Source organism: Spinacia oleracea, chromosome 1, assembly GCF_020520425.1.
Source record: "Spinacia oleracea cultivar Varoflay chromosome 1, BTI_SOV_V1, whole genome shotgun sequence".
NCBI classification, from domain to species: domain Eukaryota; kingdom Viridiplantae; phylum Streptophyta; class Magnoliopsida; order Caryophyllales; family Amaranthaceae; genus Spinacia; species Spinacia oleracea.
The window spans coordinates 111398079-111414296 of record NC_079487.1 but is presented as its reverse complement, the minus strand read 5'-3'; the positions used below and the strand labels follow the sequence as shown (position 1 = coordinate 111414296).

At 32.5% G+C, this 16218-nt stretch overlaps 1 protein-coding gene across 1 annotated transcript; it reads right to left on the bottom strand.

Moving 5' to 3' along the window:
• Positions 1-1267: 1267 nt before the first annotated feature.
• LOC110802179 (26S proteasome non-ATPase regulatory subunit 7 homolog A) lies at positions 1268-10138 on the bottom strand. Its single transcript, XM_056839820.1, has 11 exons — positions 10034-10138; positions 7282-7525; positions 5804-5896; positions 5630-5711; positions 4842-4938; positions 4491-4566; positions 4303-4361; positions 4033-4155; positions 3386-3443; positions 3216-3301; positions 1268-1804 (listed from the first exon to the last, which is right to left on the bottom strand). The coding sequence occupies exons 2-11, from the start codon at positions 7469-7471 to the stop codon at positions 1733-1735; spliced, it is 936 nt and encodes a 311-aa protein (XP_056695798.1). The 5' UTR covers positions 7472-7525; positions 10034-10138; the 3' UTR covers positions 1268-1732.
• Positions 10139-16218: the final 6080 nt, after the last annotated feature.

The following is a 16218-nucleotide window of genomic DNA, read 5'->3' as shown; positions in this document are numbered from 1 at the left end:
AGACAATACCTTCTCAAATTTTGTAATAAGTATGTAAATTTTAGAACCTAAATCACACCCGATTGAATCACATGAGAATTCTCAAAGAGGTCAAATAACACATGGTACTCAAGGAAAAGAAATGAAAGAAATCATGTAATACTCAACCAAAGTTGCTGAAATCTCTGTAAATCTATACAAATTAAGTACAACATCTATATTAACAATCAACGAGATTTTTATACCCCATTTTCGCCTAAAATTGAAAAAATAGCTTAAGTTAAAACCCTAATTGAACATATCAGAATTGAAAACGAAAACGAAATTGAAAACGAAATTGAACACAAACGAAGACAATTTACCTTAAAAGTGACGAACTTGAAGGTGCTTTCGATCGATTTCGCCCGATGGATTGGCGAGAACGAGGAGAGAGAACGGTGAGAGCCTGATACGATTAGGTTTTTTCGAAAAAAAAAATTCGATTTTTTTTTCCAGTTACGTATTTGGGAGGAGAGAGAAAGAAAAGAAATTGTATTTTATTTAACCATGTGTTGACCCTTTATTTTTGTTTTAAGTTATTGGGCTTATAAACAATATCCTATAAGAGCCCTATAAGCAAAGACCCTATAAGGGCCCTGTTCAATAAGAAAGTAAAGGGTCAAGACCCTTTTAAAATTGACCCGACCCTTATACCCATTGGGCTACCCTGTCCAATAACCAGGCCTACTTGCCATGTTATTATGTCAATCAGTGAACCAAAGAGAACCAAGTTTCAACTGGTCAAGATCTGATCCGATGATGAATCTAATGCACACGACTATCCGAATAGTGGTCCATTTTAGAGTCTAGAGTAGAATGTGGACATGACTAATGATTGACACCTTCCTCTACCTTGTAACGAAGGTTAAGAAAACAATAAATCATATGCTACAGTATGATCCACATACAAGGAACTCTTACCACACAATTAGCCCAAGCACTTAGCACTGAGGCATTGATGTGAGAAATGCCTCATCTCACTGTTGCATCTTTCAACCTTGTAAGCCTTAAGTCATGTCTGAATGGCAGCAAGTACCAGAAACAAAAAACCACTTGCCCTAAAATGAAAACTTCCATCACCACCTTAATATCAAGTATTATCGGATGTGACGGACATAAATAGGCCGAGAATAGTCCAACTTAGTTATATTGTGTATCTTACCAACCAGGTACATCAGTATATGTAAATATGTAACAATGAAATGTATGGCACAACAGCTGTCCTAATCATCCAACACAGCACAAGAGATAGAGGAAATCTACAATCTTGTACTGTCAAACAGCTTCTACAACTTCAACCAATCTTAATACGGATCAAATAAATGAATACATACCCCCATTATCTTCTATCTAGTCTTTTGAGTGAAAAGGTTCGTAAACAAACTACATAATCATGCTAGCACAGCAAAAAACAGCATGAGCAAGCAAATCTATGTCCTTGTAATCAAGCTACCAAACATTAAAGATGCAGCAGCAACTTGACTACTTAAGATACAAGGTATAATGAAACAATGAAAAATGATGGCATGTTTAAAACATATGATAATTTCTTCAACTCATGCAATGGGTATCGGACTGCCTTCCCAAGTCCTAACTTTGCAAAGCAAAGTCTAGGCGCATTGAAGCAAATTCTCAGTTTCAAGTTCTAGATATAGCAATAACAGCAAAATCTGTACTCTCCCTGAAGCTCATTAACCAAGTATAATTTTTGAGCTTAGCTCCCTGCGACAGAAGTTATAGCTAAAGACTTTGAGTCTTCTGCCTTCTCATGCTCCTTGTTGAGCATCTGAAATAGCCGCCAAAAAAATCATCAGCAATTGTGTAAAGTAGTTTCTTTGGGGGGAAAAGACTCAAAAGAAAATTTTGAAACCATCATATTTCTTGGTTTTATTCAAATAACTATACTTTGAGTGATCTTGTTACAATTTGTCTAGTGTGTGGTAGATGCAATGTATTGATGTTAGATCCAAACTCCCTATGACCCTGTTCACTGCAGCCTCAATTGGAACTAGCTGCTTCTGATGAAGCCACATCCAAAAGTTAATCATCTCGACAAATGGTCAAACTAGCAGAAACTGTAGGGGCAGATGAGACATCTGGGGATAAACCAGTTAACCACAGCAAGTCCTTAAGATTTAAGCTAACGATAAAAGCAATAAAAAAAACCTACAAAACGGCCCAGCGAATAGCTTAGAGGAATCTAATATTCATAGCATTTTTCAAAGTTTGAGAGAGAAAAACATAGAAGCAGACCATTTCTGAAGGCTTATTAATATGACAATGGACATGGAAAAGCAGTGGTGGGTTGAGATGAGGCAACAGTGAAGCTGGACAGGAAGAGCAGGTACTACAACAAATGTACAGGTTAGTAACTAACAACACCAACTCTCTAACGTTGGGAAGGGGTAATTTGGGGGGAAAGGAGGAGAGACGGTGTGGGGCAACTACTTACATTTGAAAAAATAAGGGCTTTTTAGACCATAAAAACTTACCAGTTATGGCCTTATGGGTATGTAACAATTAACTTTCACCATTTATGGCCGGCTACCAAACGGGCCGTAAGGGAAATGTAGCAATTAATTATAGAACGGAAGAGGTATACGAAATCTTTCAGTGTGTTTGCATGCAGGAAAAGAACCAATTACAAGGTATAAGTAGCTGAGGTCCCAACCAATCACAAGCCCATATGGCGTATCCATATATCAGGGAAGGAAAAGAAAAACTGAAAAAATATCATTGCTGTTTTCTGTGATTTTGTTTTCAGTTGCCATACATAATTCCCATAACAACAAACTAGAACTCAAACTTAAGTCAACTCATAATGACTCGGAGCAACTCACTTTTCTATCGTTTACTTACTAGTGATATTTTTTAACTTACAGAAGTCAATCGAGCAAGAACAGAAATTGATTTTAAGTCAGAGGAACCAAGTGCAACCAATTGGACTCCCAACAAATTTGAGTATACAATACGGACTTCAATTGATGCACGATGATGATATCAGTTATCAACTGACCCATCTAAGAATGTAAATACTATTTAAACGAAACTATTACAGGGGCCATATTAAATGACTAATCAAACCTACTTCCTACGTGGTTGGAATTTCGGAAGTCTAAACATATGAGACAAGCACTATAAAAAAAGAACCTGGCAATATCATATATTTCCTCAACATATGAGGGAGAAATTTTCACCTTGTTGTTAATCAAGTTGTGGAGGGCAATAACACTTCGGATAAGAGAAGACAGATATATAACCAGCATCATGTCATTTGTTTTGACTGTGGAAACAAGCAGGCACACAATTAAAAGAAAAAACATAGACAAAATCCAGCAATGAAATTCAGAATGCTTTGCGTTCATACCTGCAAAAGCCTTGACCAACTCAAGAACGCTAAGATTAGGGAGAAGGTTGAACACATCCTACACGAATATTAGTAATAAGATTTGCTAGCAAGAGACTTGGTAATTAAATATTTGCCCCACAAAAAAAAAAAAACATTCGTAATGGACAAGGCTATTAGCCAGAAAAGTTTATAACAAAAGAACTTCAAAGATAAGGGAATAATGTGGGAAATAAATGTGACTTTGAGGACACAGATATGATATAAAGTAATAGACAATTCTCCTAACATGATGAGGAATCACAGTAGAACAACATGTAATGCTAAATTTGGTAATATTATTTCATTGAATCTTCATGTAAGGCTTGCCATGGGAGAGAAATAGATTACATTGCCCAATCCTGCAAAGTCAAAACGTTATCACAGCAACACAATTCCTTTACAAGCAAATTATTCAGTGTGGGCAATGTTTCACATAATGTTGGCAACCCCATCTCAGTCTCCCATCTTTATCCCTATTAATCTAAACCTTTAATCATATACACACATAGGGCCACAACCTAGAGGTTATGGAAGAAATTACCATACATAAAGTTAACCCAAAAGAAATGCCACCAAGTAAGAACAGACAAACAAAATAAAAGAAACAAAACTATAGATGTACAAACCTGCAAATGGTACAATATTTCATGGTTTAATGGGAGTTTTTCTTGTATGACAAGTTCAAGATAACTACGGATCTCTCGCAAACGAGCATCTAGTCCCTTTAGAGCTCCAAGTTTCCCAGTCACCTGAACATAAAATTGGAATTAATTTTCTCCAACAAAAAACACAGTGACAAAATATCTTAGCACTTATTAAGTCCTTAACTGTAATCCAGGAAGAAACTTATCTGCAACAATCATGCCCCAAAATATAGACATATATTGAAGATTTACCTCTGTCGCTAGAGTACTGATTGTTGTATCTTTCACGTCTCTAAGCAAGTGTTCAACTCCTGCAACATTACTATATATTAGATATATACATATATTGATATATATGGGAAGACAAGGTCTGTCACAATGGCAAAAGAATGAGATCACAATAGAAAACAATCATATACATGTTGAGTGGTGAAGCATACCAATTTCCTCAACTTCGTGGGCAGCAATTTCAGAAGGAACATGTACGAATACCTTTTGGCTCTTCTGTGTTGCATTCTGTAAATGGAAACACGCAAATTTAAATTAACTTATATTGTCTTTTACAGAAAAAAAAATCATGTAACATATTGAGGTCATAAAAAGCATGCTAATTAATTTACTACATGTCATATCTATATCAGATACGGAGTACCACCCAAAATGAAATCTAGTTAACATAGAGATTTACCAATTGGTCCTAAGAATAAAATGACACTAGGGTTTTTCTTTAACTCAGTTACAAAGTGAAGTTAAAATCAGACGAAAGAACATAAATATAATTAAAATTTTACCTCTTTAACTTCTTCAACTGCATAATAAGCCTTTGTTGGTATTCCCAGCTCTTCTGGTTGTACATCAATGATAACCAAGACAGGATTTGGAACATAGCTACAACACCCAACACATATGTAAAGCTAGGGTAATTAGCAAATTGGGAACACAAATTTTGCTTACTAATCAAGTAATCAACACAGTGGATCATCTTCTTAAGATGAAAACCAAATGACAACATGGCTCATTCAAATTCTCAACAGCCAAAATTTGATAAAAGAGTGGACCGAATACAGTACACATTCCACTTCACCATATTAAGTCGTCTTTACTACCAACTCACAGCAAACTAACAAGAGAATGTTGCTCACCAAAAGTTGCATAAACAGATATACTGACTCTTATGGTCTTAATTTGTCAAATTCATGGTCAAAGGGTTGGACCAGTTCTCACGAAATTCAACCACAACACAATCTTAATTAACTTTGTGCCTAATTATGGTCTGCTTTTGAAGTTTAACAGTCTTATCTGGTCTACTCATTATCACATCAAATCTTAAGGTCACTTATTTCATGACTGTTCAAATATCTCAAATTTATCCTCAAGGATTATCCAACAAAAATCAGTCATAAGATCCTTGGAAAAGAAAGTAACTTCCATCAGTGAGTAGAATTCTAAAGTGGAGTTTTCTGCATTACCAAGCCACAATGGAGAAAAGGGTATAACATATTTTGGAAAATTGGTAGTCCATTAATGAACATACAATGCAACCTGATTTTAAGCTTCAAGAAAAAAATAGGTATCTTACTCGCTAAATAATCTGTGGACATCCAAATCATTCTCCCGGAGCTTAGGACCAGTGCTATACCAACCCACAACATGCTCCTTTGCTGAAAATTAAGAAGAATCAGTACGAGATGAAATCAAGTTCAAGCTCACCAGCCAAAAAGGTAAAATAACAAGTGATTCCGAGAAAAGTTACCATTTATTCTCCTAAACATGGAAAACATAGATTCATGGTAGTTGTGGTCGAGAAACCAAATGCTAGAGTCCTTGTCATCTTCTTCAAATGGAACTGCATGTTTTCTGTCAAATGTCAGAGCAACAAAAAAAGAGAGGGGTTGAACATGACTCATTTGCTCATCTAGCACGTTGTAACCACCCAATAAAGTCACAAACCATGCATAAATAATTTAAACTTGTATTGGATCTTATAAATTATAACCCCTTTTTGTATTGTAAAACCACTAAAAGCATCAGAATGTCGCCTTTACTGATGTATACATGAATGCCATGCATCAGATGTAATGTAATGAATTAGTAAGCATAAAGCCCTGTATTCTTCTCTCACCGTGTAAAATACTTCGAACGGGGTAATAAGAGTAGTTTGACCCCAAAGAAAGTAAAACACAAATACTCCTCCAATCTTTTGATGTGGTAAGGAAATCTAGGGTCTACCCAGAGCTAACAAAAATTAACACTAATAAAAGCATTTCCTGCATCGATAGGTCCAAGAAAGTAGAGTATGTAGCCTAGCCCGTTGACAGATACGGAGGCTGTACCCCAAAAGACTCCGAGAAGAATATTATTCATAAAATGAATGAACCAACTTCATAAGTGCCGACCAAACAGTGGCAAAGTTTCCACATAAGACACTCATCAAAAAATCTCACAATTCACAACTGTTTAAAACCTAGCTACTTCTACAGGCCATTGACATACTTTCACGATCATTGGCAAAGTGCTAACATCCAAGATCAGGAGATGAATGATTCACCTTCAAATAGATGATTGAACATACGCATGAGGGACGAGGGTAGTAATCAACATAACTGTTTTCCCATCACAAACTATAAAGTACTAATTTCAATACAGTTATTAGGCTGAGCTTCATCATGATCTCTACTTCAACAAATTTCAAGATCTAAACATCCTATTTCATACAAACAACAAAGTAAAAGGAGCGTAATCTGCTAAATGCTTCGAAGCATCTGATGGAATAATTGTCACTGGATTGTATTATCTATAGCTGCAACCTATGTAAAAGTGATCCTACAATATAATTACTAAGAGGGCACTTTATCCTATTACTCAAATTTTAGATGCAGGATGCAGTTCCATTCAAACATGCAGCTCAATTTAACACCAATTCATTTTAGACGCAAACAACATAAATCAGCTCATCTTCCGAATTTCTGCATCTACAGAATTTCCCAATATATTGAACAAAAAAACTTCAGACGCGAATTCAAACTAAAACCCTAAAATCTAACAGATAAAAACTGAATTGAAGCTAACAAAATGTGCAAACCCAAACCCAAAACCTATACAAACAACAACTGAACTGAAACTCACAAAAATTACAAACCCTAAAACCTAAATTTAGCTAGCTAGGAAAACAGCAGACTAATCAAAAATTAAAAATCGGAAATTAATTGAACGTTAAGATCCAGAAATTACCGGCGTAGCTGTTAGTAACATCGACGGTACCCTTGAAGGTGCTTCCAAGCAAAACACCGATGACGCGCTTCTTGGTGTCGCGTGCAACACGATTATAGTGATCTACAATGCTCAGAAGCACCAATGGATGAACAACCACCTTCTCGATTGATTTTGATGAAAATATTTGCTGAGTTTTAATCACGTCCATTGTGATTCTTAGACCTTCCTCTTACTCTTCTCTCTTCTTGTGTTTATGATTTGATTTCTTCCTCTTTTGGTAAATATTTGGGGGTGGATATTAGACCTCATAAGCTAAAAATTAATAATTACAGAGGTCTGTTGGATAAAACGATGGATAGAATAAGAGGTTGGCAAGCTAAGCTTTTGAATATGGCTGGACGTTGTACTTTAATTAGATCAGTTCTTAGCTCTTTTCCTCTTTATGCCATGCAAACTTCTCTAATTCCTTCCAACATTACCTATGCTATCGAAAAATGTTGTAGAAAATTTCTTTGGAACAAGGTGGATAGAAGTAATTATATGGCAAGATTAGCTTGGGATAAAGTTACTCTTCCTACTAATGTTGGAGGGTTGGGAATTAGAAGATTGAAGGATTGGAATCTGGCGTTTATGGCAAAACTAGGATGGACTATTCTTGATAAACCAGATAAATTGTGGGTAAGAATTTTAAAGGAGAAGTATCTAAAGAATTCAAACCTTTTAAACTCTATGCCTAACTACAACCATTCTCCCTTATGGAGAGATATCCTTAGGGGCAATCATATTCTTCAAAAGGGTTTAATCATAGGAATTGGTAATGGTAGGAACACTTCTATTTGGTATCATCATTGGGTAGGGGAAGCACCTCTTTATACCCTTGAGGATATTAAAATTCCAGAGTTGAAAGCCCATTGGTTTGTCAATAGAATCATTAGAAATGGAAAGTGGTATCTTGATGAGATTCAACATCTTCTTCCTACTCATATTAAGGATCTTATTCTAGCTTACCCCCTTTCAAATAATATGGATGAAGAGGATTTTATAAGATGGAAATACTCAAAAAATGGTGATTTTGATATTAAATCTGCTTATCATATTCAATTGCATGATCCTTCTCCTACTTCTTTTTCTAGCTTTCCGTGGAAAACTATCTGGAAAATAAAATGTCCTTACAAATACAAAATGCTTCTTTGGAATTGCTGTCATGAAATATTACCAGTAGCTGCTATTTTAAATCAAAGAATTCCAAATATTAGCCCTATCTGCTCTAGGTGCCAACAGCAAAAAGAGGATCACTTACATCTTTTCAGGGATTGCCCCCAATCTAGTGTTCTGTGGTCCTTCATTTTTCAGAGGGTTTGGAACACTGAACATTTCCAGTTCTGTGCTTTTTATAATTCAAGTTGGAAGGATTGGATTCATTTCAATCTCCATAATTCTGCTTCTTGGAAAGTTATTTTTATTGTTGCTATTTGGCATATTTGGATCTCTAGAAACAAAGCTGTTTTTGATCTCAAAATGAAAAGTGCTTTCTCTCTTTATAACTCTTTCTTTATAGACTGGAACTCTACTAACTTGGCTTTGCAGGGTAAAAGTACAGATATCAAAACGAATCTTCCCCCTATTAGGAAGCAGTGGATGCCACCTTTGGAAGGATATATGAAACTAAATATTGATGGTGCTTGGAAATCAGGAAATGTGGCAGGAGGAGGAGGTGTTTTCAGAAGGCACACTGGCTCCTGGTTTGTTGGGTTCTCTACTAAATTTAGGGTTCATTCTCCTTTGGCTTCTGAACTCTATGCTTTGAGAGAGGGCCTAAAAATTGCAAAGAACTTCTTAATTGATAAGTTAGAAGTTGAAACAGATGCTTTGAATCTTAAGCTCCTTCTTGATAAAGTGAAAGATCATACTCATCATGAATTGGGTCCGGTTCTTCGAGAGGTTACTCAGCTTTTGGGAGAAAACTGGATCATTAGTTTCTCTCACATTCCAAAGACCTATAATAGAGTTGCTCATGCTTTGGCAGCTCACTCTTTGATTATGGTGGTGCAACATAAGCTTCACTACATCATTCCATCTTGTGCAAAAGAGGAATATGAAGGGGATTTTGAAAAAGCAAATCCAGCATATGCAGAGGAGATGAGAAGAAATGCCCGGGATCAAGTTCGGGCAATGTGCAATGCAAGAAAAGAAAATGCAGCAAAAAACAACAATATAGCTCAGACTTCTTCAGCTACAGAAATTGTCTTCGGTTCCATAGTCTCTACTATCAAACAGGTGATGCAGGATAAAGATTCAGGAAAGGTTGGGAGCATTACTGATAAGGGTAAAGGAAAGGCTTTTGTTCCATTTGTTGTTGGTAGTTCAACAATTCCAAAGGATATAGAAATTGTTGAAGTTGAAGACGATGAGGAGATCAATTCTGTCACCAACAACTAATTTGGACCGTTCTTTTGGTGCGACGCAGGCTTCACAAGGTTATATATGGCGTCTTTTTGGATGTATATAATCCTAGTTTTAAAGCATAAGTATTTTCGTAATATCGATTATGGTATTAGGATAGATAACGATTTTCATCCTCATTTTGATAGTCCTATCTTTTGCGGGCTTAAGGAAGATAGTTAGCAGGACAAGGATGATTTGCTCAGCTGATCTGATTTTTTTCTGGATCATGCTTGCTTTTGTTAGTATTAGGGTTTTTATCCCTAATTAATTAATATATATATATATCGTCGGTTTGCGTTAAAAAAAAAAAGTGTTTATGATTTGAATTATTTTGGTTTTTTTGCTAATTATTCTTTTTTACACAATACGGGGTAGCATCCAATAGGTGTAGGAAACACACTTCTAAAAGTTTAAATGATCGAAACTAACCTTTTAAAACCATTTTTTTTTTTTTTCGAAAATAAACTTTAAATTAAAATTAACTAGATTAGATCTCGTGCACGCACGGATTATGATAAATTTTTTTACAAAATATTTAACTAAATATCTCCAAACTACTGTATAATTATAATTTTTGTTTAAACATACTCATTTATATTCAATTCCACTTGCATGGACCCGATCCACCATAAGATTACCATGGACCAGGGTAATTAAGTAATTTTAACAGTGAGTAATTATAGAAATTGTAGGTTCTGTAAAGTAACTATATCTCCAGAATAATAACTATGAACATAATAATGATAAGAATAACTATTCTATCCAAAGATTAACTATATCATATAGAAAAGTAATTTTAACTGTAAAACAATTACTACTATATATTCATTCTTGTAGACAAAAAGAGTAAATTATAGAAACTATAGGTTCTGTAAAGTAACTATATTTTCAGAATAGTAACTATGAAATAAATAATAATAATATAGTAATTTCGATGAGAACAATTATTCTATCCAAAGATTAACTATATTATATAGAAAAATAACTTTAGCTGGAAAACAATTACTATATTATAAAAATAAACAATATGACATAGATGGTTTAGAGGTCATATAGTAATTTTTTCTATTATATATCACATAATTACTGAAATATAAAAGAGTAACTATATCAAAAGTAACAGTAATTATAACTCTTGAACAATAATAAAGAAAACATTAACTATTTGGTTAGTTGTTTTAGCTACGACATTCTAATTCTTTGCATCTATTAAATAAACCATGTTAAACTCAAATGTTAACCACGTCCACGTGGACCACGTCTCTTTTTTCCACCAACACATCATTTGCTTCCTCTACCACGTTCTTGGTTTCCATTGTTGTCAGGATTTTCTTCTTCTCCTCGTGCTTTTGTTTTCCTTGTAGAATTTATTCTTTGCACGATTTCAATTTTGGGTGCATCATCTTTGTATTTCTGAATCAATAATATTTAAACTAAGTTAATAATTTAACATTTAAATATGAAAAAATAACATAGTAACTATGTAAAACGTGTAGTTTCTATTATGCATCATATAGTAACTCTTACCATTAACGATGGTAAAATACTTGCAGAATTGCATATATAGTTATTGTTATTGTTATAGACATATAGTTACTGTCAAAATAATATAGTCACGTCACTTTTATTAATAATAACATGGAGTACAAAGAAAGATCATTAAAATAACATAATGATAAGATAATAACTATTAAAAATATATAGTTATTATTATACATGATATAGTAACTCTTAATATTAATGATAGTCATATACGAGCAAGGTTGTAGATATAGTTATTGTTATGATCATATAGTTGTTGTGATCATAACATAGTAACTCTTATTACTAATAACATAGAAGACAACAAAGAACATAAAAATAACATTATAATATACACAAAAAACTATACCAAACATATAGTTACTATAATACAAGATATAATACCTATAAATATTATTGATGGTCATTTAGTCACAGAGTTGCGGACATAGTTGATGTGATAATAATATAGTAACTCTATCCATAATACAGTAACTATATCATTAAAAATATAGAATAACATAAAAACATGCATATAACATAATAAACTAACATAGTACTTATTTCAAAAATATAGTAACTATATAAAACGTACATTAACTATTAAAGAAAATAAACATATGGTAACAAGTCATAATAAAATAAACATAATATCTATTTCAAACATATAGTAACTATATAAATAATATAGTAACTATTGAAGAAAATAAACATATGGTAACAAATCATGATAAAATAAACATAGTACCTATTTCAAACATATAGTAACTAATATAATAATATAGTAACTATTGTACACATATAGTAACCATTATAATCACACAACAACTAGCTTAACATATAGTGACTATTATTATAATATAGTAACTATTGTACAAATATAGTAACCATTATAATCATATAGTCACTATCTAAGAAGCAGACAAAAATATACTCGAAATAACATAGTACATAATGTAATCGTATAGTAACTATTATTTATCAAAAAGTCACTATAAACTGTTCTTAACATAGTAACTATCTTAAACACATAATTATTGTTTTAAATTTATAATAACTTTCTAAAAAAATATAGTAACTGTTTTAAACACATAGTTACTGTTTTTAAGTTATAGTAACTTTTTAAAAAATATAGTTACTCTAAAAACTACTACTAACATAAACACAACGAATATTCCAATGACTATTAAAAACATTATTTCGCAACATAAATTAAAGGTAACTATATCATTTATATACTAACTATATGAAACACTAACCCTAATTTCACCCAAACAACAAACACTATTTCTACCTCTTGTGCTTTGCTGCATCAATTCTTAAAGTTCACAGCCTTTGTCTCTTTTTTCTAAATTTAAGGCATTATTTCTTCTTATAAAAATGATATTGTTCGTAAAGTATTTTTGCAGATTCGTCACTAGATAGTGCAACTTTAGGACCTAGAATAACATGTGATTGATACTTCGTATTATTTTCTTATACAAATATCAAATATATAGTAACTATATAAACCATATAGTAACTATATAAACCATATAGTAACTATTATTAAAATATAGTAACTATTGAACACATATATTAACCATTATAATCATATAGTCACTATCTAAGAAGCGGACAACTACATACTCTAAATAACATAGTACATAATGTAATCGTATAGTAACTATTATTTATCAAAAAGTCACTATAAACTTTTCATAACAAAATAACTATCTTAAACACATAGTTACTGTTTTAAACTTATAATAACTTTCTAAAAAATATAGTGACTATTTTAAACACATAGTTACTATTTTAAAGCTATAATAACTTTTTTTAAAAATATAGTTACTCTAAAAACTACTATTAACATAAACACAACGAATATTCCAGTGACTATTAAAAACACTATTTCGCATCATAAATTAAAGGTGACTATATCATTTATATACTAACTATGTGAAACACTAACCCTAATTTCAACAAAACAACAAACATTTCGAATCACTCAACAAAATAATAACTATTGTACACATAATAACTGTTGTGCACATATAGTAACCATTAAAATAATATAGTAACTATTGTACACATATAGTAACCATTAAAATTACATAGTACCTCTTTAAACCATATAGTTACTGTGTTACTCATATAGTTACTATTTAAAATCGTGAAGTCACTGATCGAATTCGCGAAGTGAAAACGATACTTCGGTAAAACACAAACATTAATTTCTTCAAAACAACAAATATTTTCAATTTTAAGTAAAAATAGACTTAAAATTCTTTAAAAAACAACAAACCGAGATGTGATCTCTAAAAATTCTTGCGAAGATTTGTAGTCGAGCGCAAATTCTTCGATTCGATTTCGGCAACGACGAACCTCCTCCTTGATCTTCTACTTCCTCCAATTTTTCCTCATCTAATAGATCCAATCATAAGAATTATAAGATAATTACGAAGAAAATCGAACAAAACCTAGAAATTTGGGCTAAATTTTGAAAAGCATAGAGAGAAAATGAAGAGAGAGAAAATGAAAGAGAATGAACAGATTGTAGATCTGAAATTTTGAAAAATAAAAAAGTTTAAAACGTATATAAAGTGGGCTAGACACAAATCGCATTAAAACTCTTCAAAGCACATAGTTACTCTTTAAAACACATAGTTACTCTTTAAAACACATAGTTACTGTAATACGCATATAGTTACTATTTAAAATTACAAAATAACTGTCACGTAACTGTCACGTGACAGTTACATATGTTACCCATACAAATTAATCCGTTGCCCTGGTCCACGCTAAGTTAGCATGGACCAGGTTTATATTAGTGTAAATAATTTATATTTATTCATCTAATATGCATATTATATATGTGTAATATGCTACTTTGACTGACATATCGAGTGAATAAAATTTCCATTATTAATGTACAGATTTGACTAAAATATTATAAAAAAAAGTATTTAGCAAAATTATTATTACGTGGTATCTATTATTGACATAAATTATAAACTGATATTTTTTCCATACATAGATAGTTTATAAAAGGGTAGAGAATAAAATAAAATAAAATAAAATATATATTTTAGGAAAATGTTTTAGGCGGGAAAATTTTACACCAGGAATTGACACGTGTCATTCCCGGTGTCTCTTTTAGTATATAGTAATAGGTAGTAATAGATTTACGAGAGACATCCTTTTGGTGTTTTCAGCCGTTGATCAAAGGATTTCCGATCTGACTTGGCCTGTGTCGGTTACGTGCTCTCTGTTTTTCTTATTCACACCCTTTTCCCTCCTTTTTCCTCTCATATAAAAGGGAATTGCTTAAAAACCTTTTTAAAAAAATCTGAAAAACCTTTGGAGTTCTCTGCCCCCCATCATTTATGAAGCTCAACCATCAATTTCCATCAATTGAATGTTGTAAGTCATGAATTTCGAACGTCACTTTGTTCACCTACTTAAATATAATGTGTTTTTTTTTTCATTTTTTGTTAAAATTTCTGACCTCATCTCAATGTTTGTTTCCGTTTTTTTGCTCTGTTTTCTCTTGCTTTTGTACTTCAATGGCCCCCAATTTCATTGTCCTTGCAATTTTAGCCTAAAAATCGAGTCATGGTCACTGCAATTTCATCCAGAAAATCGAGAAAATTGAATCAATTCACAAATTTAGGGGGAAAACCCCTAACTTTCCTACATTAAGATTAGGCAAAATTAATGAACAAAACTTACCAAAAATTTGTGGTAGAGTGCCAACACTTAATGCAGAAGCAATCTATCAATTTCATCCAAATGATTCAGCAGGAAGAGAGGGTAAAAAAATTGGTGGGGGGAGATGAAGAGAGAGAAGACTAAATTTTTTGGGGTTTTTTTTATTTTGATTTCTGGCTCGAAATTGGTTTAAGTGGGAAAAGGAGAGGGAAAAAGGGTGCAAGTAGTAAAATTGGCCAAGTCAAATCGGAAATTCTTTGGTCAACGCCTGAAAACACCAATAGGTTGTCTCTCGCAAATTAATTTTACTTTAAGGTATGTTTTCGCAAAAGTAATAATTAAAATGTTGTTTCTCGCAAATAATTGGTTTTAAAATGTTATTTTTGGAAAATTTGCCAAAGTTTTTTTGTATTTTTTTTACTTGGGCATAACAAAATTACTCATATGATTAAAAACAGAAATAAAAAACACAAAAAAAAAGAGATAGGAAAATGTTTTGTGCACTTTAATTCCATTTAGTTTAGTAAAAGTAAGTCAGGATTGGTTTAGTTAATTTCAAATAGATAAGTTAAGTTCAGGAAAAAAAATGAAAAATAAGGATTGATCAAGTACAATTTATAACTAAAATAAGTTTTGAGAAATTCAATTAAGGTCATACAATGTTCAAATAAGATAAGTTTAGAAAAAACAAGTGAAAATCAGGTAAATAGATAGCACCCTTAGTGTTATGTAGATGATAAGTGGATCGTTTTGAATATTTACTTGGGACGCAATCATAATTACAATTGTGATACTTCCTCCGTTCCACAAATATCGCATTATTTTGACTTTTACACTATTCATGTTGTGTCTTTGACCATCTTTTGTAATATATGCGTAGGAAAATATCTAATAATGTAGGATCTTGTTAAATTCTTATTGACATATACTTTCTAAACATCAATTTTATCATAATTTTTAATTATGCATAATTCGACAGAGTAAGAGTCAAAGTCATGTGTTAGAGTGTGAAATCAACATAGTGCAATATTCAAAGAACGGGTGAAGTATAAGAGTTTAAAGAGGATAAATGTTGGATAAATAAGGAAAAATATCAAATGGGGATTTTTATTCGACGCCCTCATTAGCTAAAAACGCCCTCATTTTTTACGTTGAATTTCGAATTTAACCTTTATAAATAAATTGACTCCTCTTCCCCCTTTCTCCACCCTGATCATCCATCCATGTATTCCGACACCTATCTCCGACGACCTAGAAGAGCTCCGACCGAAAATATCCAGTCCAACCACCCAAATG